At 41.8% G+C, this 27860-nt stretch overlaps 1 protein-coding gene across 2 annotated transcripts; it reads right to left on the reverse strand.

The window, feature by feature from the left end:
* Positions 1-1903: 1903 nt before the first annotated feature.
* On the reverse strand, positions 1904-27677 carry CHMP7 (charged multivesicular body protein 7). Of its 2 annotated transcripts, none has more exons than XM_058194620.1 (10): positions 27280-27677; positions 24232-24406; positions 17451-17636; positions 13789-13922; positions 13161-13209; positions 12201-12320; positions 9812-9910; positions 8256-8316; positions 6052-6228; positions 1904-4033 (listed from the first exon to the last, which is right to left on the reverse strand). In XM_058194620.1, the coding sequence occupies exons 1-10, from the start codon at positions 27567-27569 to the stop codon at positions 3969-3971; spliced, it is 1356 nt and encodes a 451-aa protein (XP_058050603.1). In that variant the 5' UTR covers positions 27570-27677; the 3' UTR covers positions 1904-3968. The 2 variants fall into 2 exon arrangements, with proteins under 2 accessions (XP_058050603.1, XP_058050602.1); XM_058194619.1 differs by having other exon boundaries at positions 6052-6231.
* Positions 27678-27860: the final 183 nt, after the last annotated feature.

The following is a 27860-nucleotide window of genomic DNA, read 5'->3' on the forward strand; positions in this document are numbered from 1 at the left end:
TTTAACAACCGTGTGACTAACTTAAACAACTGCAGTGATTCGCTTAACAACGGTGGCAAAAAAGGTCGTAAAATGGGGCAAAGCTCACTTAAATGTCCCACTTAACAGAAATTTTGGGCTCGACTGTGGTCGTAAGTTAAGAACTGCCTATATAAGTAGCTGATGGGTAGACAGCACAAATTCAGCTTCCTCGTAGGTTGACATTTCGTAGTTTAAAAAGTTATGTTTTTTAACAGTTGGGTCTTGAATCTATAAAGTTTAAAAGCATGTCAGCATCTACGCCGCCTCCAACATGACCTGAGTTTAACTCATAGAATCATCTATTACAATGTCCTTCCTGTCAAAGACGACTTCAGCTTCAATTGCAACAATACACGAACACACAATAGTGTTAAGATTAATGTTAACCGCTCCAATCTTGATTGCAGAAAATATGATTTCAGTAACAGAGTTGTTAATGCTTGGAATACACTACCTGACTCTGTGGTCTCTTCCCAAAATCCCCAAAGCTTTAACCAAAGACTATCTACTATTGACCTCACCCCATTCCTAAGAGGTCTGTAAGGGGGGTGCATAAGAGCACAAGTGTGCCTATAGTTCCTGTCCTATTGTTTCCTTTCGTTATATTCAATTAATATAGTTATTACATACTCATACTCATATATATGCTTATATAGTGTATAATTATTTCATGCTTATGCTTATATATACAAAATAAAATAAATAAATAAATATCCAAAGGAACTTTGGAGTCTTTCCATGGCCAGCAAAAATCATATTCCAAATGCAGAATCCACCCCGATTTCCATTAGACCACCACATTTATTTTTCAAAATATAGAATGTGAATAGGGTGCAGCATAACTATTTTGCCAATGGCAAAGAATAGATAGTCCAGCACTGATACTACATTTCCCCCCCCCAAAAAAACCCCAGCAGCTGATTAATGTGCAGTGGGATGAGAATGGGGATAATCTGATTCCTACATGCCACATTCTATGTGGGGAATGTGTGCATAGTTAATCTCAGGTGAAGTAGAGAAAGCAAAGAATCAAAATTGATTTTGCTAGTTGAATAGCGAATGAGCAACGAAACCTATTAAGCTGCTGTGCTCAAATCAGTGGAATGAGGGCCCTCTGGTGCGGTGGAGATCAAATGGCCTGCTAATGCGATGCTCAGATAAGACAAAATGTAGTAAGAAGGAATTCCAATCAGAGCCACAAAGAGGCAAGCGAACCTTTGGAAGTGAATACAATTCCTGTATACAGATTATTAAATAGCCATTGTTTAGGCCAGTGGTAGTCAACCTGGTCCCTACCGCCCACTAGTGGGCGTTCCAGCCTTCATGGTGGGCAGTAGGGGTTTTGTCCGATACTGAAACACTTTCCTTTTTAAAAAAAAAATCATAGCATTATTTAAAAACATTTTCATTAGGTTTTCATAAAATTCCCTGTGACAATTTAAATTTCTGAAAATATATTATTTGAATCGCCCGTGCATAAGTTTAGTTCATGTTATGCAAGTGAAGCTAAATGGCGCCATAGTGCGACCGCAAACAAAAGAGGCTCGTCCCAGAATAGCTCGCGCATCTCGCCCCACACCACCCAACTGTAACAGACAAGCAGAGCTGGTAACTGGTGTCCCCCGCAACCCAATCCACGATGTGTGAGAGGCATGCGTAGACGATGATACACGGCGCATTACTGTGGAACCAGTGGGCGGTTAGAAAATTTTACTACTAACAGAGATACAAAAGTGGGCAGTAGGTATAAAAAGGTTGACTATCCCTGGTTTAGGCTTTGCTTGAGGAATTCTCCCTCCAAAAAACCAAAATTTGAAGGGAGTACTAATGAGTTAATTGAATAATTGTTACAGGGAATGATAAGAGGACTAAAATCCAGAAGTCTTTTCACTCCTTTATTGTATCATTTGGGGGGGGGAAATAAACGGGGGGAGGGACATTTTCCCTCCCTCTCCTTTCTAAACCAATCAAGCACAATGCCTTTAAAGTAAACACAATTCTTGAATTTTGTTTAAACATGTGGCAGACGATTCACCAGCGTGGGTGGGGGGGAAAGAAAATATGTTTTGTAGTGAACTTAGGGAACGTGCCCTGACACGGATTTACATTTTCCATTTTGTTTTCAATTTTAGCAGATGTCTCCCATCACACAGTCTAAATCAAAGCTGGCTTCAGAGAACAAAAGCAAAAAAAAAAAAGTTTTATGAACAGCAGAAATTTGTTCATCTCTTCTCCCCCACCCCATTTCCCTCCCCCCCCAAAAAATTATTCCAGCAGGTGCCAATACACAAGACAATCCAGAGCTTTTCTTCAGTCAGTTCCTGGAGCTGGTTTCTATGTTGTCATTAAACAACAAAAAATAAAACCTCTGCCCTGATGTAGACAGAGGGGTTTTCTCCAAGAAGTTTTCTGAAAAAAGAGAGAACATTGCAAGCCATCTCTGGCAGGTCTAGGTGTGATTGGATTCAGCAGCTCTTCCATCATCTTAAATTAGTGTCTCGAGATGTCAGGAAACGGTGACATTCTCCCCCATTATTATTAATGGTGCTAAGACACTGATCCAAATCTCCGCCACTGTTTAAACCTTATCCCAGCACACGTGACTGAAGAACCTCTTAAGACATTAAGAGGTTAGGCTAACCAACCCTCTGTGCATTTCTGATTCAAGAGAATAACTTAAATCTCCTAGTTGTTTAAATCTCCTAGTACAGTGAGGGCGAACCTATGGCACGCGTGCCCAAAGTAGCATGTGAAGCCAGGTCGCCCGGCACGCGCGGCCTTGCCTGTTTGTCTTCCAGGTTTCTGACGCGCATGCGCACGCGACAATCAGCTGTTCTTCGGTGTGTGGCAGTGCCAAAAACTGGTGTGAACATGTGTGCCAGCCAGCTGATTGTTGGGTGCGCATGTGCACCAGAACCTGGAGGTTTGGCTTTTCCGGAGCACAATCCTTTCACATATGCGACAGTGCCGAAAACCGGCCTGCGCATGCACCCCGGCCAGCTGATCGTTAGGCGTACATGCGCGCTAGAACCTGGAAGTTCAGCTTTTCCAGAGCGCGGCCCCGACGAGCACACACGCACTCATATTTCCGCGTGACCTTTTCAGCACTCGGTGCCAAAAAAGCTTCGCCATCACTGTCTTAGTAAATCTCCTAGTAAAAAGTGTTCTTCCTAACAAGAAGGCAATGTGAATGGCTGTCTTTGCAGACAAACTGAGCATGTTTTAAACATCATTTTCAAGCAGCAGCGACAACAAAAATAACAGCCTCATGTTGAAAAGCTCTGCAAGCTCCTTTAAGGCGAAGTCAGTCTTGAAGTAAGCTGAATTTTGTGTCGGCGGATGCTTCATACCTGTGTTAACAAAACAAACTCTAAAACTGTCAGACCTCAACCTAGGTTATCCACAACCGTGCAAATACAAAGAAGAAAATATAGAAAAAAATCATCAATATATATATATATGTCTACTTGCTGCCAAGCGCAGCGCACTGCTATCCAAGTCAGCATCTAGTGCATCCACTAAACGTTTTGCACAATTGCCCAAAACAGTGGGATGCCACGCAGAGTGTGACTTTATTGCCTTTCAAGTTATCGCAAGGTGGAGTTCCGTGAAGTGGCAAAGAAACCCTCAGGATGTGCGGAACGACGGACGTCAGGCTCCGCAAGACGTCAACTTGCCAGAGAAGGACAACCGTGAGTGGCAAATACAGGTGAGCAAATCAACTGAAGAGACACTGTGTAATTTGGCACTGGGGGGGAAGGGGGGGAATTGACAACAGAGCAATTTTCTGTGGAAAGGATTGGATTGTCGTGGCAGAGTTCCCTGCCTGTTAGAAAAGTGCAGTCTAACAAAGAGTTAATCAGACTCATGTTCCAACAAGTTGTTTTCGGAATTATGATGAGCAACGTTAAAGACAACTTCACAGCACAAAGGGGGTTGTTGAGTCATTAAAGATGCAGGTCCATAACTCTTTGGCGGTCAGAGGTCTTCCGATCAGTCTTTTGTGGCAATTCTGTAATTGATGTAAAATGCACACGTACACACCCAAAAAAGAAAGAAAGAAAGAAATATGGTCAGGCACGCTTTCAAACAGTACAGAGAAACAAATAATTCTCATCTGATGCATTTCTTTGTTAGTAGAGCCTCTAGCATCTATTAAAAATTGGATTTAAGAAAGTCCAAAAAAAACAACAACCAAAAAACAAAAAACAACAACAACCACCCTCTGAAAAGCTCTGGAACTGGAAGCGTAGTATAAATGTAATAAGTCAGTTTCTGTAAGCAGGGCAATAAAGATTATGTTGCAATTCCTTACAGGATTAACCCTGTAAAGTGGAAAAAAAACAAAAGGAGATTTCTTCTAACAACCGGTTGTCCTAACTACTTAACAACCTGTTCTACCGAACCGGTGCGAACTGCTAGAATCCCACCACTGCGTTTAATCATCAGTAACAATAGAAAACCTTTTCAAAAGGAGATTTTGGCCCCAGCACAACATCTACCCCATTGATTCTTAACCTTAGCAACATTAAGACATGTGGACACGCTGGCTGGGGAATTCTGGGAATCCAAGCCCACACACTGGCAACTTGAGAAGCTGGGCGTGTTCCTTGGAACCCTGGCACACGCCTTAAAGTTCCTAAGATTGAGAAACACTGATCTACCCAAATAATGGTATCATTAGCCCAGAAGAAAACCATAAGATCTGTGAGAAGATGCTCTTCAAGAAACTGAGTAACGTTATAGGAAGTTGCTGAAGGCAGAGCTTTGCTTACAGAATTACAGATGGTTCTTGACTTACGACCATTTGTTTAGCAATTGTTCAAAGGTACAATGGCAGTGCAAAAGGTGACTTACCACTGGTCCTCACATTTATGCCACAGCAGCAGCCCCCCCCCAAATCCCATGATCAAAATTCAGGGGTTTGGCACCCAGCACAAGGGTTGCGGTGATCACCTGATTGCCACTTGCAACTTTCCTAGCCAGTTTTCCACAAGCCAAGTCAATTCACTTAACCACCGTGTGATTCGCTTAATGACCACGATGGTTTACAGATGAACAGAATTGAAAGGGACCTTGTAGGCCATCTAGTCCAACCCCCACCCCCCGCCTAAGCAGGAGACCCTACACCATTTCTGACAAAGGGCAGTCCAATCTCTTCTTGAAAGACTCCAGTGATGAAGCTCCCAGGACTTCCGAAGGCAACTTCTGTTCCATTGGTTGGATTGTTCTGTCAGAAAGTTTCAACTTATTTCCAGGTTGAATCTCTCCTTGATCAGTTTCTATCCATTATTCCTTGTCTGGCCTTCAGATGCTTTGGAAAATAGCTTGACCCCCTCCTCTCTGTGGCAGCCTTCAAATATTGGAAGACTGCTATCATGTCTCCCCGGTCCTTCTCTTCACTAGACTAGCCCTGCCCAGTTCCTACAATTGTTCTTTGTATGTTTTAGCCTCCAGTCCCCTAATCCTCTTGGTTGCTCTTCTCTGCACTCTTTTTAGAGTCTCAACGTCTTTTTTTGGTGACCAAAACTGGATGCAGAACTCTAGGTGTGGTCTTACTAAGGCTTTATAGAGTGGTATTAGCACCTCCCTTGATCTTGATTGTATCCCTCTGGCAATGCAATTTAGGATTGCATTGGCTTTTTTGGCTGCCGCTGCACACTGCTGGCTCATATTTAGCTGGTTGTCTGTCCACTAAGACTCCAAGATCCCTTTCACAATTACTGTTATTAAGCCTGGTTTCACCCAGTCTATATGTATGGTTTTTCTTGCCTAAGTGTAGGACTTTACTTTTGTCTACATTGAATTTCATTTTGTTAGAGAGAGCCCAGTGTGTTCAAGTCTGTCAAGATCCGTCTGAATCTTGAGCCTATCATCTAGGGTTTTGGCTATTCCTGCCAGCTTAGCACCATCATTTGCTTAACGATAAAGAAGTAAAATTGGGAGTAAGTCAGGTAACAACTGCCTTGCTTAGGGATGGAAATTCTGGCCTCCGTTAGACGCAGGAAAGCTGTAGAAGGTAAAGCTCACCTCCATCTGAACACGTGAGCTTCTCCAGCTCAGCTTCAAGCTCAGCATCTGTGAAGCTGGGAAGTGCTACAGAAGCTGGAAACGGTAGCTTTGGTGGAACAGAAGGCAAGGACAACTGTCTTTTTGGAGGGTCCAGGAGAAGATTGTCCAATTCTCTTTCAAGTTCCTCTGTATCAGCTTCTAAGGTGAGAAAACAAATTAATTGATCTCGGTCTCATAGGCCAATTCACAGCCCAATGTTAACAATTTTTTGAACGCAGGGACTGAAAAAATGTAAAAAGAGGTAAGCTCGGTATGGAAGCTGAGCTTCGGATTACAAAAACGCCCAGCATACAATCTTAAGTTCTATATGAGAGCAAGAGTTTGAAACAAGCGTACTCATTCTTTTACAGTTGTACCACTTGCTGTTAATGCAAACCTTGGTGTGGTTATTTTTAAGCTTCCACATAGTTGTGTGTGGGGGGGGGGAATCCCCACTGATCTAATCTGCAATATACATGCAGATCGGGTACAAAGAATCACTCAAAATTGTCTTCTGTGGCTTCCTCATGCAAAGATAATCAACCTGTATCTGACCGCACAATCTAAACTCATCCAAGGCAAAAATCCTGAAGCATGTAATTCATATTTAATGGAAGCTTTTTTCGACTGTCATTCTTATAGACAATTAATGCATGTGCAGAAGCCATTACAAATTAGGTCATGTACAAACACCGAAAGTAGAGGAATCACGATCATTAAAGCAAATATAATATTATTTAAGCCGAACCAATTTTTTTTTCTAATAAAGATGGTATTTCTTTATGGATAAACTGCTGGGTTCTGCATGGAAGCAGTAAGTGGGACTCTGCCAGCCATGGATAGGATTGTTCCTACTTGCTCTACCAACAGATTTTGTCAGAAAAAGGGAAGTTTATTCTGATTAGAAGTTTGAACTGATTGTTTACGGAAGGTTTTAGAATTCACGTCAAAGGTTGCAGACAACCTTAAAGGATAAATGTCCTAGATAAATACTTCACAATCACAATTTCAACTCATCTGGGTAAATGAGATAGACATTAACACAGCAGGCACACAGAGGTAAAAATGGGTCTACACGTTCTCAAATAAATCCATTTGACAAAAGAAATTGCTTATCCAATAATTAATTGCAACTTAATGAATATTCTGAGAACAAGGTTAAGAACATAGAATAGAATAGAATAGAATAGAATAGAATAGAATAGAATAGAATAGAATAGAATAGAATAGAATAGAATAACAGATTTGGAAGGGACCTTGGAGGTCTTCTAGTCCAACCCCCTGCTCAGGCAGGAAACCCTACACCACTTCAGACAAATGGTTATCCAACATCATCTTAAAAACTTCCAGTGTTGGAGCATTCACATCTTCTGGAGGCAAGTCGTTCCGCTGGTTAATTGTTCTCACTGTCAGGAAATTTCTCCTTAGTTCTAAGTTACTTCTCTCCTTGATTAGTTTCCACCCATTGCTTCTTTCCTGCTTTCAAGTGCTTTGGAGAATAGCTTGACTCCCTCTTCTTTGGGGCAACCCCTGAGATATTGGAAGACTGCTATCATGTCTCCCCTAGTCCTTCTTTTCATTAAACTAGACATACCCAGTTCCTGCAAATGTTCTTTGTATGTTTTAGCCTCCAGTCCCCTAATCATCTTTGTTGCTCTTCTCCGCGCTCTTTCTAGAGTTTCCACATCTTTTTTACATCGTAGCAACCAAAACTGAATGCAGTATTCCAAGTGTGGCCTTACCAAGGTTTTATAAAGTGGTAATAACACTTCATTCATAATTTTAATTTAATCCACACCACATGTGGACATTTACAAATAATATTGAAAAGGAATCTCCAGAGATCAGGAGAGTCGTATGTAATCTTGAGAGTAAAGAACATAATTATTAGATAAGAGGAAAAAGTGTGATTGGCCAGTCAAGAGTACAAGAGTCCATATGTATTACAACTGGAAACAGGACACAGGCAGGAAACTGCCTGTATCAGTTCCTTTCTTTAATGAATCTGTTTTAAATGCTGTAGAGCAATGTTTTTCAAATTTGTAACTTTAAGACCCCAAAGTTGCCAAGTTTGAAAAACACTATAGAGAGCTATTCTTATTTTAGGAAAACCACATTTCCCATGTGTGGCTGTTACGCAGAAAGATGAAGCGGAAGACTGCATGAAGCATGCTTTGACTCACCCGAGCCATTGATTGCCACGCCTGCTAAAGTCTGGGCTACTTCATCCTGGGTATCGCAGAGCTGTGGGAGAAGTGGAAATTTTAATTACAGTTATGTAATTAATGTACAGCCTGGAGGACAGAAGGGAAAGGGGGGACATGATGAAACCTTTAAACATATTAAGAGTGTGAATAAGGTTCTAGACGACAGTATTTTCAATATTAAGCAAACATCAAGAACACAGGGGCATAACCTCAAACTGAGAGGAGGAAAGTTCAAAATATCTTCATGCTAGTAAGTATTGAAGGTAAAGGTTCCCCTCGCACATATGCGCTAGCTGTTCCCGTCTCTAGGGAGCGGTGCTCATCTCCGTTTCAAAGCCAAAGAGCCAGTGCTGTCCGAAGACATCTCCATGGACATGTGGCCGGATGACTAAATGTCAAAGGCGCACGGAACACTGTTACCTTCCCACCAAAGGTGATCCCTATTTTTCTACTTGCATTTTTTACATGCTTTCAGACTGCTAGGTTGGCAGAAGCTGGGATAAGTAACAGGAGCTCACCCTGTTACGCGGCACTAGGGATTCGAACCGCTGAACTGCCAACCTTTCGATTGACAAGCTCAGCGTCTTAGCCACTGAGCCACCACATCCCTTCTAGAAAGTATTACTTCACAGAAAGAGTAGTGGAAGCTGGGAACAAACTTCCAACAGAGTTGGTGGGTCAATCATCAAAACTGAGTTTAAACATACTTGGGATAAACGTATGTCCATCATACAAGAAAAACTAATTAAATAAATATACAAATAAAGAACCTCAAAGGGCAGGCTTGATGGACAGCTAGGTCTTTTCCTGCTGTCAGTTTTCTCTGTTTCTATATGATGTTTTGATTTTACCCATGTATTTATTTATTTATTTATTATTTATTTAAATTTTTATACCGCCCTTCTCCCGAAGGACTCAGGGCGGTATACAGCCAAAGTTAAAACAATTTAAATATACAAAATTAAAATATCAATTTAAAATACATATTCAATCATGGCCAAATTAAAACCGTCAATTGACCCAACCTAAAATACCCCATATAAAATTACAAAGTTTAAAATTTGGAAATTTAAAAATCAAGCCAGTCCCGCTTGGATAAATAAATAAGTTTTTAATTCATCTTTGTGAATACACAAAGGTGTATGTCACCTTTGTGTGAACAGTGGAGGTAGTCCACGACTTACGACCACAGTCGAGCCCAAAATTTCTGTTAAGTGGGACATTTAAGTGAGTTTTGCCCCATTTTACATCCTTTCTTGCCACCGTTAAGTGAATCACTGCAATTGATAAGTTAGTCCCCAATGACTTTGTTTGTCAGAAGGTCGCAAAAGAGGATCACATGATTCTGGGACATAGCAACCGTCATAAATAGGAACTTTTGCCAAGCATCTGAATTTTGATCAACCGATCATGGGGACTCTGCAACTCTGAAAAATGGTCCTAAGTCACTTTTTCAGTGCCGTTGTAACATTGAATGGTCACTAAGTGAATCGTTGTAAGTCGAGGACTAACTGTACCTGCTTCTTACATACCTCTTGAATCTGATCCACGAGGCTCTCTGCCTTTTCCACAGTTACGTCTTTCATGGACAACTTCAGAGCTCCCAGTCCAGCCTGGTAAGCATTAAATACCTTTGGGGCAAGGGAGAAATCAAGCTTACTTTTTATAGCATCTTGACCGGATGAACTGCAGATTTTAGATTCCCTTTACAACAATTCCAAGGTGTGTTAAGCTAAAGATTAAACAGTATTTATTTATTTATTATTAATTCGATTTGTATACCGCCCTTCTCCCGAGGACTCAGGGTGGTTCACAGCCAATAAAAAATACATATAATACAAGTTAAGAACAATATAAAAAACTGATTCAATTTATAGCCTAAAAACTAAAACCCCGTTTAAAAACTGCATTTAAGCTAGCCCTGCACGATGGAACAGAAGAGTCTTCAGCTCGTGGTGAAAGGTCCGGAGGTCGGGGAGTTGACGGAGCCCCGGAGGCAGCTCATTCCAGAGGGCAGGAGCCCCCACAGAGAAGGCCCTCCCCCTGGGGGTCGCCAGCCGACATTGTTTGACCGATGGCACCCTGAGGAGGCCCTCCCTATGAGAGCGCACAGGTCGATGGGAGGCTACTGGTGGCAGTAGGCGGTCCCGTAAGTAACCCGGTCCTAAGCCATGGAGCGCTTTAAAGGTGGTAACCAACACCTTGAATTGCACCCGAAAGACCACCGGAAGCCAGTGCAGACCGCGCAGGAGTGTGTCACATGGGAGCCACGAGGTGCTCCCTCTATCACCCGCGCAGCCGCATTCTGGACCAGTTGGAGCTTCCGGGTGCCCTTCAAGGGGAGCCCCATGTAGTATGACTCACAAAACAGCACTGTACCATGAAAAAACCAAATGGTTATGAATTAGCTGCTGAGATGTGAAATCCAATACATAACGTATTTTTCGGTCTATAAGATGCACTTCCCCCCCCCCCCACCAAAGTGGATAGAAATATCGGTGCATCTTATAGAGCGAATGTTGCCGAAACCCTGCCCACCCACCGGCCCCCACCCTTTGGCCTCTGCTACCCAGCAATTTGCCTCCTTGTTGTGGCTCCGTCCCCCGGGCCTGGCCTCCTGGAGCCGGATGACTCAGAGAGTGAGGAGGAGGAGCTGACAAGGCCTCCTTCCCTCCCTGGACCCTCCTCCTCCCTGCCACCGTCCCAGGTTCCAGCTGCAGGTCAGGAGGAGGAGGAGGAGGAGGAGCTGACAAGGCCTCTTTCCCCCGACCCCTCCTCCTCTCTGGCAACACCCCAAGACCCAGCTGCTGAGGATCAATCTTGGCTAGATGCGAAACAGCGATGCCGAGATAAGCGTGCGCAGCAGAGGAAAAGGTGGGGCAGGCCCAGGGAGTGCTGAGTCATGGAGCCACACCCCACAGGAGATAAAAGCAGGGAGAGTGCTCCGTAGGCCCTTGTGTCGGACAAAGTTACAGACTACTGGCTCTTTGACTGCTTTGGACTCAAGGCTGGGATTTCTTGTGAGTACTTTAGATCTTCCTGCAGACTCCTGGTTGCCCTGGCAATGGTCTGTCAGCACGCTGCTACTTGATAAGGACTTGGCTGGCACGTGAAGGAACGTTTCCAGAAGAAACCCGGCCAAGTGTAAATAAACTGCTGGCAGACGGCCTCGGCTGGCGTATTGTTTTGGGGAGGAAGAGAGGGGACAGAACACTCCTTGCAGCAAACAGCAAACAACCTGGTCAGTTTCAGCACAGCCTGATTTAGCACGAGCAGCTGATTGGTGGTTCGATCTGCTTCTCGGAATACCGCTCATGCTGTTCCAGGCTGCGGGGATCGCCACTGCACATTACCACTGCCACCCATCACCCACCTCCGTGTGCCCCATTTTCGCCCTCTGTGCATCCCGTTTTTGGCCTCCGTGCGCCCCATTTTTGGCCAGTTCCAGGTGGCGAGGGTCACCAGAAAAGGCCGAAAATGGGTTGTGCAGAGGTCAAAAATGGGATGTGCAAAGGCGGCGATGGGCAATGATGGCGATGGGAGTTGACGATCCCCGCAGCCTGGAACAGCGGGAGGCCAATCCAACTGCCAATCAGCTGCTTGTGCAAAATCAGGCTGTGCTGAAGCTGACCAGGCTGTTTGCTATTTGCTGCAAGGAGGCAAATTGCTGGGAGGCAGAGGCAGATTTTTTTTTATTCTCGTTTTCCTCCCCAAAAGCTAGTTGCGTCTTATGGTCCGGAGCGTCTTATAGTATGAAAAATACGATATATTGTAAAAGGAAAATAGAAAAGAAGAGTTATTCCTTGTTTGTGGGACAATTAAAGTGAGATCCTCTGTGGATAAGTTAACAGCGCTCCGGAAAGAAAAAAAATACGAAAGCGTAAAACTCCCCAAAATAAATGTCAGGCAACGAAGGAATACCATTTGATCAGTCTGAGAGGCATATATCCGATCTAGGATGCCTTGCACCACGTCCAACTTGGAATGAAGCTCTGCAATGCGCCTTTCTACTCTTTTTCTGGACTTCAAAGATCTCAGAGCCTAAGGACAGAAAAAGAAGACTTTATTCAAAAGAGAGGAAAAACCAGGAAAACGAGACTGGGGCAAAGTGGGGCTGGGCTGGTCAGATAAGAGAAAGCATAGCCCACAACTGCACTGTGGGCAGGGCAAGAAGCTCAAGAGGGAACCCTCCCTAAGTTATCGGGCTGTAAAGGTGACATTGAGAGGAATGTGACTTCGCACTTGCAAAGATTCTGTTCATGTAGCTTTGCAATCAAATAGTCTTTGCACATCTGCAAGGTCTTTGCACATCTGTGTAAATAACACCCGAACTCACCCACTGTCTTAACAGGCTCTAAAACAGGGGTCTCCAACCTTGGCAACTTTAAGACTTGTGGACTTCAACTCCCAGAATTCCTTAGCCAGCTTTGCTGAGGAGCTTTGCTGGCTGAGGGATTCTGGGAGTTGAAGTCCACAAGTCTTAAAGTTGCCAAGGTTGGAGACCCCTGCTCTAAAAGAGCCTCTGGTGGCTCAGCAGACTAAGTCTGTCTGTTATTAACACAGCTGCTTGCAATTACTGCAAGTTAAAGTCCCACCAGGCCCAAGGTTGACTCAGCCTTCCATCCTCTATAAGGTAGGTAAAATGAGGACCCAGATTGTTGGGGGCAATAAAAGTTGACTTTGTATATAATATACAAATGGATGAAGACTATTGCTTAACATAGTGTAAGCCGCCCTGAGTCTTCGGAGAAGGGCGGGATATAAATTCAAAAAAAAAAAAAACAACCATCATGACTACAAGTTTGGAAATCTGCAACAGGGCGGTTTGGAGATGACCATACCGATTGGGGCACCATGTACCTGACTTCCATCAGTACCTACCTGTTGCTTCTTCCCAGCTTTGCAGGCACTCCGAGCTTCCGCTTTACATCTGAAAAAGAAAAGAGATGAGCTTGTCCATCTGTTTCAGATGAGGAATAGCTACAATCCCGTTATTCTCTCTGTACCTTCAACCCAGTGATGGAATTCAATTTTCTTTCCTACCAGTTCTGTGGCCATGGTTTGGTGGGTGTGGCTGGGGAAGGATACTGCAAAATCTCCATTCCCATTCCAGTCCAGGGGAAGGATACTGCAAAACCCCCAATTCCCACCCCACTCTGAGGCCAGCCAGAGGTGGTATTTGCCGGTTCTCCAAAACTACTGAACTGCTCAAAATTTCCGCTACCAGTTCTCCAGAATCTGTCAGAACCTGCTGAATAGCACCCCTGCTTCAACCCCGTTCGCTATAGCTAAAAGGCAATTACAAATACACTTTTATTCTCATTTTTTGGCCTGTGTGTATTGTTCAATTATCAATTCAACTGCTTTCATAAACCCTATGAACTGCCATAATTTGGCCCTCTTTCAGAATCAGATTTTTTTTCTCCTTAGAAAATGAGGCTGAATAATCTCTCACTTGTGCCATAATCTGAGGTTTGTACGAAGATGAATGACACACACCCCACATTACCTCTCTGCTTCCTGTGCCAGAGATTCCACTTTCTGCGACAACAGCTGTTCACTCTGCATCAACTGATAAACCCCAATGTCTACATCGTTCATTGGAGAGACTTTTGCATGAAGCCCTCGGGCGAATTTCATTATCTGAAAGACAATGTTAGTATTTGATATTAAACTATGAGATTTATGGTACCGTCAAGCATGGCCTTTTATTAAGACTAATAAGATTTATTATTGTTCCTAAAGGGCCCACGATGGCTCCGTGGTTAAAGACACTGAACTTTTCATCTAGAAAGCTGACAGCTTAAGTTTGAGACTCAAGCACCATGTGACAGGATGAGCTCCCGTTTACTTGCCCGAACTCCGGCCAACCTAACAATTCAAAAGCATGCAAATGCGAGTAGATAAGTACCGTATATACTCGAATATAAGCCGATCCGAGTATAAGCCGAGGTCCCCAATTTTACCCCAAAAAACTGGGGTAAACTGGGGACTCGAGTATAAGCCGAGGGAGGGAAATGAGGCAGCTACCGGTCAGGGAAAGCCTCCCTCCCTCAGCCGAGAAGGCTGGCAGCTCCCCCGCCCCGCCCTCTCACTGCACCGGCAGGGCTTCCCCGCGCTAATGCAAAAGCCCGCCAAGTTTGCACCATCCGGTATAATGTGAAAAAAAGAAAAAAAAAAAACTCGAGTATAAGCCGTATATACTCGAGTATAAGCCGAGGGGACGTTTTTCAGCACAAAAAACGTGCTGAAAAACTCGGCTTATACTCGAGTATATACGGTAGGTACCACTTCAGTGGGAAAGCCTTAGGCTTGAGATCAGCTGGATGACATAGGGCTAAGAGACAATGACTAGCTCAATGAAAGCATTGACACACACACACACACACGAACTTGAAGGGACCATGTAGTATTCAAATTGTTCTATCAAATGCATCAAGAACTATTTTGCACTTGTAGCTTACAAGCTACAGGCTAATTACACTTTTCTGCAATAAATCTTTAGCCCAAAGACAAACATCTTCTCTTTACTGATAACAAGGAAAAGTTCCTGTAGGAAACAGGTGATAGATATGAAGCAGAACTTTTAGAAATTAGGTCCCTAATTTTTCTGTGAAATATTGTAAAACAGCACTTTGTCTTAGATAGTTGTATTAAATGCCCTGCAGTTAAGTAGTTGTTAAACTATCTTTTATATAACTAATGGAATGGAATGGAATGGAATGGAATGGAATGGAATGGAATGGAATGGAATAGAATAGAATAGAATAGAATAGAATAGAATAGAATAGAATAGAATAGAATAGAATAGAATAGAATTTTTTATTGGCCAAGTGTGATTGGACACACAAGGAATTTGTCTTTGGTACATATGCTCTCAGTGTACATAAAAGAAAAAAATACGTTCATCCAGAATCATAAGGTACAACACTTAATGATAGTCATAGGGTACAAATTTAACACTTAATAATACAACACCTAAAGACTGTGCCTATTAATGTATGTTCAAACTGTGTTCTTCATAACCTCCCAAATCAAATTATTATTGTCCTACAATCCATCCAGACAAATGAAAAACTAAAATGGCTTTACCAGTAGGCTCTTCTCCATGTTGCAAGAAAGATTCTCTGTCTTCTTTCTCACCTCCCCAATGCGCAAATTAAATAGCACAACAAAGAGGCAATTTGCATTTCCGGAACTGTGTCCTTCATAACAGAAGGGAGAAATACACCACACTAGGCAGATTTTGGGCTGAGAAGCAAAATATGACTTCAGCTGCATTTCTTCATTCTGGAACACACTGACCTTGTTCAAGAATATTATGCCATGATCATGGAAAAAAATGCCTCTAATTTCCATATATTGCAACCACGTTTTCCTGCAATCAGGTACGGGTGCAAAACATGACTTCAGCCAACAGTCACTTCTTCTATCTATATTTACAATACCGCTAAGCCTAATGACACGATTTCATTAATTTGGCTCTTCAAATTCAGGAAGGAAATTCAACTTCTGTATTTACAATAACACTAAAACTGATAACACAATTGCATTAATTGGGCTCTTCAAATTGAGGAAGAAAAAAAAAAGGATGTTCAGCACCAAGATGAAAAGATTCAATTAATTAATTAATTAATTCAATCACTCAAACTCCTGAAGGACTGCAGTGGGGACAAATCATCTTGAGAAAAACATCAAGAGTCAACACTGACTTCATAGCACCTAGTCAAGCAAACAAACGTTTATTGCCTCATTCAATTTTAATGTTAGATGTGAATGCTTTCTGCAGAGTAAATGCAATCAATTGGCTACTGATAGGTTGATTTTATTCATTTATTGAAAGTGTGCAGAGAGAGCAGCAAAAAAAAACAACAAACGATAAAGAGTCTACCTTGCATGACAAATGATTGAGGGAGCTAGGTATGTCTGGGCTATTGAAGAGAAAGATGGGTGTGTTTGTGACATGTTAGCCTTCAAGTACTTGAGGGGCTGTCACAAAGAAGAGGAGATTGAGCACCAGAGAGTAGGACAAGACATTTCCTAGTATGATTTGATTGCTTATTTGTACCCTATGCCTATCATTAACTGCTGTACCAATGATTCTTGATGAATGTATCTTGTCTTTTTATGTACACCAAGAGCTTATGCACCAAAGACAAATTCTTTGTGTGTCCAATCACACTTGGCCAATAAAGAATTCTATTCTATTCTATTCTATTCTATTCTATTCTATTCTATTCTATTCTATTCTATTCTATTCTATTCTATTCAGTGGAAGTTTGTTAAAGAGAGATCCAATCTAGAAATAAGTAGAACAACTAGACATAAGAACAGTTTTTTCCCTAAAAACAAATAATTCCCTCAATACTGTCAAACCACACTGCTCAAAAAATAAAGGGAACACAAAAATACTGTAAGACATCCTAGATCTGAAGGAATGAAATATTCTTATTAAATACAGTACATTGTGTTGTTTAGGTGTTCCCTTTATTTTTTTTGAGCAGTATATTTACTAAATCTGCACTACTATTAATCTTCTCATCGTTCCCATCACCCATCTCCTTCCACTTATAACTGTATGACTGTAACTTTGTTGCTTGTATCCTTTTGATTTATATTGATATTGTTTCATGATTGCTTATTTGTACCCTATGATTATCATTAACTGTTGTACCTATGATTCTTGATGAACGTATCTTGTCTTTTTATGTACACTGAGAGCGTATGCACTAAAGACAAATTCCTTATGTGTCCAATCACACTTGGCCAATAAAGAATTCTATTCTATTCTATTCTATTCTATTCTATTCTATTCTATTCTATTCTATTCTATTCTATTCTATTCTATTCTATTCTATTCTATTCTGTGGAAGTTTGTTAAAGAGAGATCCAATCTAGAAATAAGGAGAAAGTTCCTGACAGTGAGAGCAATTAATCAGTGGAATATCTTGCCTCCAAGTATTGTGGGTGTTCCATCATTGGAGTTTTCAAAAAATAGACTGGATAACCATTTGACTGGGATGGTACAAGATCTCCTGCCTTGAGCAGGGAGTTGGACTTGAGGACCACCGGATCCCTTCCAGCCCTATGGGTTTTTTTTTTTTGATGTTCTGTGTTTTCTTATAGAGATAGGATCCCTGTGCGCCTGAAGCAGCCAGTTGTGTGCCATACCTTATTACCATTCTGTTCCAGGACAGTGACCCTCTTTTCCTTCTGCAACTGGAGCAGCACCAGACAAAATGTCCGTTCATCTGGACAGATGCTGGTGCACAGGGAACGCAACTCAGACAAACCAACAATAGGGTGAGATGAAAGTGCGGAATTCTGGTAGAGGTTATAGACTTCTTCTGCCTTCTCCTGAAAAAAATGCAAAGACGAACAAATGCTTAATATCCAACTCTGGCTAAAAGGAAAAAAGAAAACATACAAAATAGAGTATAAATCTCAGTATATTTCCCTGAGACTATGAAGAAAGGCACCTCTGTCAAAAAGGGAGCCAGCATGATGGGTTGTGATACAGCATGATCAAGATCAGAGCCTCAGTCTCCTAAATCAGGGGTCTCCGACCTTGGCGACTTTAAGACTTGTGGACTTCAACACCAAGCTTTGCTGACTGAGGAATTCTGGAAATTGAGGTCCACATGTGTTAAAGTCGCTAAGGTTGGGGACCCCTGTCCTAAATAAAATAAAAACACCAAACCATCAAGAAGTAGGATAGATAAAGCCCTGGGTGCATAGTCTCTCCTTTTACCTAATCAGCACTCTCGAATGTATATTAAGCCAGGCTGTGGAGTACAAATCATCATAAATTAAGTCATAACTTCTAAGGAGAAATTTCCTGATAATTAGAACAATTCATCAGTGGGAACACAGCTTGCCTCTAGAAATTATGGGTGCTTTAACACTGGAGGCTTTTAAGAACAGAACAGACAATGATTTCTCTGAAATGGAATGGGATTTCCTGCTTGAGCAGGGGTTGGACTAGAACAGGGGTCACCAACCTTTCGGACCTCAGTGTTCCACGGACCACCAGTTGGTGACCGCTGGACGAGAAGACCTCCAAGGTCCCTTTCAACTGTTATTTTGTTATTCTGTTCTAGACTACAGACCTTATGTACTTTGTTGTTGTTAGTTGCGAAGTCGTGTCCGATCCATCGCGACCCCATGGACAACGTTCCTCCAGGCCTTCCTGTCCTCTACCATCCTCTGGAGTCCATTTAAACTCATGCCGACTGCTTCAGTGACTCCATCCAGCCACCTCGTTCTCTGTCATCCCCTTCTTCTTTTGCCCTCAATCTTTCACAGCATTAGGCTCTTTTCCAGTGAGTCCTTCCTTCTCATTAGGTGGCCAAAGTATTTCAGTTTCATCTTCAGGATCTGGCCTTCTAAAGAGCAGTCAGGGTTGATCTCTAGGACTGACTTGTTTGATCGCCTTGCAGTCCAAGGGACTCCCAGGAGTCTTCTCCAGCACCAGAGTTCAAAGGCCTCGATTCTTTGGCGCTCAGCCTTCCTTATGGTCCAACTTTCACAGCCATACATTGCAACTGGGAAAACCATAGACTTGACTATACGCACTTTTGTTGGCAGGGTGATGTCTTATGTACTTTAGCCAAAGGTTATTCATAGTTTTAAAATAGTTTCTGAAATGTATATAGCCAGAAATGTTTACAGGGGTTTTTGTTTGTTTGTTCATTTGACAGTAAAATAATTCTGAACCCTAAGGCCAGGGGTTAACTTTTTCCCCACAGTGGTCATTTTTTGTATATTGACTAGGTAGGCTTCAAGTGAGGCAGCAGTACTGTAGCACCTCATTAGCACCTCATTAGGGGTATAGTATAAAAAAGTACATCAGTATGTTTTTTTAAACATGCTCTCTTCCTATTGGTTCCTATTTATAGTCATTACACAAACCCAATTAATGCAGACTACATACTGACATAAGTCGTGCCAACTGGGTTCACATATAATGCTAGGCGTGGTTTATAAATTGCAGCAATTAACACATACTCCAAGCAACCATTATTTCCTACCATATGATGTGAGCCTAACCAGAAGAGATTGAAATAGCAACAGGAATCCACAACAGACTATAAATAAAGCCCAAGATCTGATTCATTTATACAGATTTTAAAAAATATCTGTCTCCAAACAAACTTGGGTAATTTACGTTATAAAAATCCAGAACAATGAAAGACACACTATAGCAGGGGTCTCCAATCTTGGCAACTTTAAGCCTGGAGGACTTCAACTCCCAGAATTCTCCAGCCAGCTTTGCTTAAAGTTGCCAAGGTTGGAGACTCCTGCACTATAGCAACATCAGTTAGCAAGGGTTGAAGCCACCAGAACAGCAAGAGTCAGAACCTTGTACCTCCCTTAACATCTGTAGCAGGAAAAGAGGAGGAGGAGACAGGAGGAGCAAAGCAGGCAGCATGTTTCTATGTCAGGGGTCACTACCCTTGTGGATCTCAGGGACCACTAAATTCATAATTTTAAATCCCACGGACCACTAATATGATCTGCCTAATGACCAGTTGGGTGGGCGTGGCAAAATTTTCATGTGACTGGGTGGGCATGGCCAATTCGATGTCACTCATGTCATGGGGTGCCTTGCCAGCCCTTACTTGCTACTCCTCGCCTGCCCGCCCGGCTGGGTGGGAGTGGCTAGGTGGTCATGTGAGTGGATGGGCATGGCCAACTCGATGTCACTCACAAGGGGCGCCTCGCTGGCCTCTTCTTGCCTAGCCACTTCTCGTTTCCCCTCCCAGGCTCCTTAGGGCCCCAACAGGAAGCAGTTGTTGGAGCTAAGCAGCCACCACAAGAAAGAGTTGGCCAAATAGCTCACTTCAAATTGGATCTGACCAAGAAGGAGGCTCAGCAGAAGCACCTTACTGAGGACTACAAGCAGAGGGAAGGCCTGCAAGATTGCAAGGCCAGGTACCGGCACCTGGAGGCTCAGCGGGCTGAGATGGTCAGCCAGTTCCAAGTCCTGGAACTGTCTTGTTCCGGATGGCCTGGAACAAGGCCATCCAGCTCTTCGCCACCAGCAGTGCTTCCCTCCAGCTTTTGCCCAAAGCCCCACACCAGGAGGCCAAAGCAGACCTCAAGTTGTAAGGGGGAGACTCTCTGCAGCGACACAAACGTTCATTGCACGTATCCGGCCCAGGGGCCGTAGTTTGAGGACCCCTGATTTAGTGCAATATTAAAAATGCAAATAATTTTTCGGTGGACCACCAAAATTTTCTTGCGGACCACCAATTGGTGACCGCTGTTCTAGATAGAAACACCTATAAACAACAATATAAATCTCACAGGGACACACCAGTACTCTACCCCAAGACCTGTGAGTAGCCAATAGTTTCCAGTGCCTTTTAGCATATCATCAAAGTGGCATGAATCTCTCGGGGCCTACCCTGACAGAGAAGGTAGATGTCTCCAGAGTTCCAGTAGGTGGCATTGTTTAACTGTGGGGACTTAAAACAAACCTACTCTGGATAACTTTATTAGGTAGGCTTGTGCTTATATAATGAGCACATGTTATGTGTCAGACTCACAAGAAATATCGTGCCTTCAAGATTAACAAAAACACCAACACGTATCCAAACAAGCAAGTGTTTTGTGAGAAATTCTTTAGAAGTTGGATTGAAAATACAGCACTTCAATGGCGAAGAACAACTCTTATAACTTATGTAAATATCAAACAGGTCCTATAAATTTGCATGCTTATCTAGTCAATATAGAATTAACAAAATGGGAGGTTCTTACAGGGAGAAATGTTTAAAAAAATCGGGGTTTAAGTCAGTGCATGGAAATGAATCTAGGAATTTAAATCCCTATTCAAGAGCTAGCTCTGAGGAGGCAAGGGCAAAGTTCAAGTTAAAAGTTGGCGTTACTGCAGATACTGAAGCAGCTTTAAACTGCAAAGGAAATAAACAATTCGGGATCTAAGAATTAAACTAATTTTTAATTCATCTATTGCAGGGGTCTCCAACCTTGGCAACTTTAAGACTTGTGGACTTCAACTCCTAGAATCCTGGGAGAATTCTGGGAGTTGAAGTCCACAAGTCTTAAAGTTGCCAAGGTTGGAGACCCCTGATCTATTGAATCTTATCTTCTTCTTCTGCCCTTACATAGTAAAACAATACTTGTTATTCATTTCTCAACCTTAGGTGCGGAAGGCTCTGGCACAATATTTTGATAATTGTCCTGTCTGGTCTCAGGCTCCCTGCTTCCAACCTTGCCAGCTTCAGCCCTCATGCCGAAACTAAGAAGGAATCCCACATTTCGTAACAAGTTTGGACAGATGGGATAAGAACAGTGGAATGAGGAATAGAATGAGGAACGTTCATCTCAATAGACACAGAATGCCCAGCGTCTTCAGAGGGCACACCTAGCTGCGTAGAGTGGAAAGCAAAGAAACGCATTCTCACTGCAATATGGAAAAAAAAAACTTTTTTTTTTTTGCAAAACGATATGAAACTGGAGAGAGATGGTTCCGGCATGTGAACCTATTCAATTAGAGAGCATTCTACAGAGGAATTATTGAGTCTGTCATTTTCACCTCTATAACTGTCCGGTTCAGTTCTGCAACCCAACAAGACAGACACAGACTTCAGAGGATAATTAGAACAGCAGAAAAAACAATGGCTACCAACCTGCCTTCCACTGAGGACCTGTATACTGCATGAGTCAAAAAGAGGGCCGTGTAAATATTTACAGATCCCTCACATCCAGGACATAAACTGTTTCAACTCCTACCCTCAAAATGACGCTATAGAGCACTGCACACCAGAACAACTAGAAACAAGAACAGTTTCTTCCCGAAGGCCATCACTCTGCTAAACAAATAATTCCCTCAACACTGTCAAACTATTTACTAAATCTGCACTACTATTAATCTTCCCATCGTTCCCATCACCAATCTCTTTCCACTTATGACTGTAACTTTGTTGCTGGCAATCCTTATGATTTATATTGATATATTGACCATCAATTGTGTTGTAAATGTTGTACCTTGATGAACGTATCTTTTCTTTTATGTACACTGAGAGCATATGCACCAAGACAAATTCCTTGTGTGTCCAATCACACTTGGCCAATAAAAATTCTATTCTATTTTATTCTATTCTGACAGTCCATCTCAACTTTGTGCCAATCTTACAAGTATAATTTAGAATAGAATAGAATTCTTTATTGGCCAAGTGTGATTGGACACACAAGGAATTTGTCTTAGGTTTATATGCTCTCAGTGTTCATAAGGAGAATAAAATACATTCATCAAGAATAAAAAAAAGATACAACACTTAGCAATAGTCGAGGTTATTAATAAGCTATCCAATCGTACTAGGAAACAAAAACAATGTAACTGAAAGATACAAGCAACACGGTTATAGTAATAAGTGGGAAGAGATAGATACTAGTAAGGAAGAGAATAATAATATTAATACAGTCTTAGTAAATTATTTGACAGTGTTGTGGAAATTAGTTGTTAAGCAGAATGATGGCATTTGGGGGGGAAACTGTCCTTCTGTGTAGTTGTTTTGGTGTGCAGTGCCCTATAGCGTCTTTTTGAGGGTAGAAGTTAAAACAATTTATGTCCAGGATATGAGGGGCCTGTAGATATTTTCACAGCCCTCTTTTTGACTCATGCAGTCTACAGGTCCTCAATGGAAGGCAGGTTGGTTGCAATTGTTTTTTCTACAGTTCTAATTATCCGTTGAAGTCTGGTTGGGTTGCAGAGCCAAACCAGACAGTTATGGAGGTGCAGATGACAGACTCAATAATTCTTCTGTAGAACTGAATCAGCAGCTCTTTGGGCAGTTTGAGCTTCCTGAGTTTGTGCAGAAAGAACATTCTTTGTTGAGCTTTTCTGATGAGTTTTTGATATTAGGTGTCCATTTTAAGTCTTGAGCTAGGATAGAATCTAGAAACTTGAAGGACTCTACTGTTGATACTGTGTTGTCTAGTATTGTAAGAGGTGGTAGTATAGGAGGTTTTCTTCTAAAACCCACCACCATTTCTACGGTTTTGAGTGTATTTAGTTCAAGGTTGTTCTGGTTGCACCACAAGGCTAGTTGTTCAACCTTCCATCTGTATGCAGATTCACTGTTATCTTGAATGAGACCAATCACTGTTGTATCATCTGCAAACTTCAGTATTTTAACAGAGGGATCTTTTGAGATGCAGTCATTGGTGTATAGAGAGAAGAGAAGTGGAGAGAGCACACAGCCCTGGGGGGGCTCCTATGCTAATTGTGCAGGTATCTGATGTGATTTTGCCTAGCTTTGCCTATTTTTATTTTTACTGAGTAAAAAGAGTCCTTGAGAGAATCTCATTAGACTTGACAACAGGAAATAAGTTTGTTTCCCTCTGTTTACATAAGATATAAAATAACATGCCACTGGAAATCCCAAATAAATATATGAATTTTTAAGACAACTCTTTATAAAAAAAACAAATCCATGAAAAGAGGCTCTGTTTGTAGCATAGCTTGCCTGCGTGGGTCAGCCATGTGTACTGTGAATGTATCTATTGTACACTTAAGACCGTCTTAATTTCTCTGAACTGTTTGCAACCTAGTTTGAACAAACAGTATAAAAATATCAAATAAGATGCAAGCAGCTAAAAATACAGCACGGAGAAAACCCATAGTCGCAAAAACACAGTAATACAAAAATACAGCGTGACCATCACAATAAAGAGATACAAAACATTATCAATAGGACTATTTTTTAAAAAATCGTTGGGAAACTTCTTATTTAAATTACTTGGCTCCAAAAACAGCTTGGTGTTAGATGGCAGGCAAGTCCCTCCAGGAAGGAACAGGGTATAGCAATGGAAAAGGAAGGAGGTCTTTTTCGAACAGGAAAGAAATCTCACCAAAAGCACCAAGACAAAAGATCTGTCATCTCACTTTATTCACAATACCTGATCCACAAATATGAATCAACGTTACCTTAAGAATCTCCACGTAAATCAGGACCTCCTCTTCCTCCGGCATTTTGCCGTCACCTAATACGCTAGACAAAGTCCACTTCAGGGGTTTCAAAATGAAGACTCCCACACCCCAGGAGATCCAGCTACTGTCCACACTAGCCATGAAGTCAGACTCTCTTTGCAGTTTGCCCCGTCTAAAGAAATAAACGAAAAGTCGTGCGTTTCAGAGAAGCCAAAATAAATGCTTCACACAATCTGCAAAAAGATAAACCAGGATGGTCTACTAGGTGAAGCATCAAAGATACCAGTAATTTGCCTGGATTTTTATTTTTCCTTTTCAACTTCACGTGAAGTGTTAATACCATTTTATAATGCCTTGGTAAGGCCACACTTGGAATATTGCATTCTGTTTTGGTCACCATGATGTAAAAAAGGAGTTTAGACTCTAGAAAGAGTGCAGAGAAGAGCAACAAAGATGATTAGGGGACTGGAAGCTAAAATACAAAAAGAACGGTTGCAGGAACTGGGTATCTCTAGTTTAATGAAAAGAAGGACTAGGGGAGACATGATAGCTATTCTCCAAAGCACCTGAAGGCAGGACAAGAAGCAATGGGTGGAAACTAACCAAGGAGAGAAGCAACTTAGAACTAAGGAGAAATTTTCCTGACAATGAGAACAATTAACCAGTGGAACAACTTGCCTCCAGAAGTTGTGAATGCTCCAACACTGGAAATTTTTACGAAGAGGTTGGATAACCATTTGTCTGAAATGGTGTAGGGTTTCTTGCCTAAGGAGGGGATTGAACTAAAAGACCTTCCAACTCTGTTATTCTATTCTATTCAAATACTACATGATTTGGGGATATTAATTTTTTTCTGAATGCTGACTCAGAGTTAATTAATTTTCTTCTTCAACATATGGAAGTAATTCTCTTGCAGCTATTTTGAAGCACTCGCCTTCCTTCTCTAAACTTTTTTTAAAATCATTTTCTTTAAACAATTTTTTAATTTTTTTAAATGATTGAACTGCCTGTCTTTTACATATGTTTACTGTGTGGTTTTAAGAGTACTTAACATATCATAAATGTGTTTGGATGAACTGTCCTAAAAGGTGGACCATCAATGTAATAACAACTTTAAATATAGCACAATAACAAAGTTTGGATTAGTTTAAAATTGTTACATTACAGCTTATTTGTACAGGATATTTATCAGAACAGTAAATAATCCCAGTTAGCAGAGAAAAAGAGACACAACTATCCAGTGTTAAAGAAACCATGTTGCCACTCAATTTGTAACATTTCTTCCAGCAAAAAGCAAAGTTTGGCACATTCTTCAAATATTAAATACACAATCGGACAGGCAAACTTGTTTCCCTTCCCTTACAAACAAAGCTGAATTTACTTATTATCTGATGAAATAAATTCTTAACCGCACAAACCGCACATATAAAACTGCAGGTGACCATTATGATAAATAAACAAAAAAATAAATAAATAAACAAAACGGGGAATTCCACCAGCTAAGACACTTAAATCACCGGGCAAATAAAGGTAGATTTAAATAGAAACTTAAGATATTTAGACTGAGAGAGGGAGTGATTCAAGTGTTTGTGCATATGTACAGTTATGTTTATATATAACAGATTTATATATGTATGTATGTATGTATATGTATATGTATATGTATATGTATATGTATATGTATATGTATATGTATATGTATATGTATATGTAGGTCTTGGCATATTCGGGTCTTTTCCCGTGTAAGGTTGAGAGTATCTTGGCCAAGATACTCTCAACCTTACACGGGAAAAAACTGGAATATGCCAAGACCTACATACCTATACCCATGAAAGCCTACAAAAACATATATGTAGATGTATATATATAAAATATATACAATATATTTGTATCTCATTATTTCTTAAACTTTTTGTTCCGGAAAACTTTTTTTCACTTTTAAAAATTACAGAAGAACCGTTTTTGTTGGAACGGCTTTTTTATTGCTTGATATTTACCAAACTAAAAAACGGATATGCATTTGTAGACCCTTTACGGATCACCTAAAAACAACATTAAACTCTTTTTTTTTTAATTTCTTTTTGTCACAACAGTATACACAAACACTGTCATAAATAAAGCAACATATCTTGAAGAATATATATATATATATGTATGTATGTATGTATGTATGTATGTATGTATGTATGTATGTAAAAAAAAATATGCATCAACTATGTTAATTTGATATAATGAAGGGAACAATAGGTAGGCACTTTTGTGCTCTTATGCACGCCCCTTACAGTCCTCTTAGGAAAGGGGTGAGGTCAATGGTAGACAGTTTTTGGTTGAAGATTTTGGGATTTTGAGTAGAGACTATGGATAATTTAATTATCCATTTAATTATCCATTTAATTATTAATTATTATTTAATAATAATACTTTAATAATTAATTTAATTATTTAATTAATATAATTTAATGAGTTTAAACTCATTTAATGAGTCTTCAGAGAAGGGCGGGATATAAATTCAAATAAAAAAAGAATTCGATATTAACATACATAAAAAAAATTCCTGAAGTAAACAATGAGAGGAGTGACAACGGTTTATATTTTCCGCAAACATCTTCCAATACAGACTAGAATAGAACAAAGAGCTGGGAAGGGACCTTGGAGGTCATCCAGTCCAACCCCCTCCTGCCCAGGCGGGAAACCCTACACACCACCCTTCAGACAAACGGTTATCCAGCATTTTCTTTCCAACAACTTCCAAGCGTCGGAGCATTGGGCAAATAAATTTTGATTTCGGGGATCCCCTTGGATTTCTTGGGGGACGACACCCCCCCCCGCTCCCCAGGCCTCTCTGAAAACACATTTTGAAGAAATAATGGATGCATTTTATAACGTATATGAGATTAAATACGGCCTCCCCTTCCCGCCTTCCTGGAAAAAGCAGGCCTTCCGAGTGAACGCTCTGCGAGGCCGTCAGTACGCGCTCAGAGGCACTCTCGCCCCCCCTCCCCTCCCCCACCCCGAAAGCGAGGCTTTTTTCCCCTCAGGCCTCACCTGAGCAGCTCGCGGAGGACGGTGCCCAGGCCGAGGGGGACGCTGCCCCGGCGCTCGAAAGCCTGCTGGAGCTCCCTCAGGCAGGTGCAGATGCCTCCTCTCCGCCTTCCCCATTTCAACACCAGCTCGCTCCAAAAGCCCATCTTGCTGTCCCACTCGGTGGCGTTAACCTCCCGGCTCTGCTTGAAAGCCGAGAAGAGAAACGCCATGCGTTCTTCGTCCGTTTCCCACTCCAGCGGCAGGTCCCCTTCCGGGGCCGGCGCGACCCGCGCCTCCTCCGGCGAAGACATCTACGCGAGCCCCCGGCTTCTCTCGGCCTAAGCTACCGCTTCGCCTGAGCGGGCGTTCTCCGGCGGCGAAGAGCGCATGCGCGCGGAGACAACAAACGGCCGACGTCAGTGGGAGCGCAGAGATAGAAAAAGGATAGAGGGGTTTGTTTGTTTTGTGTTTTTTTTAAAGCGGGCCGCGTTTTTTTTCAAACCCGATCGAAGGCGCCTGAAGAAAGGGCGCCTACATAGAGCTACGAAGAAGTCAAGATAAGCATCTACTCTTCGCCCAGCGTGAACCCGAGTAGTTCTGCT

The sequence above is a fragment of the Ahaetulla prasina genome, chromosome 9 (genome assembly GCF_028640845.1).
Source record: "Ahaetulla prasina isolate Xishuangbanna chromosome 9, ASM2864084v1, whole genome shotgun sequence".
NCBI lineage: Eukaryota > Metazoa > Chordata > Lepidosauria > Squamata > Colubridae > Ahaetulla > Ahaetulla prasina.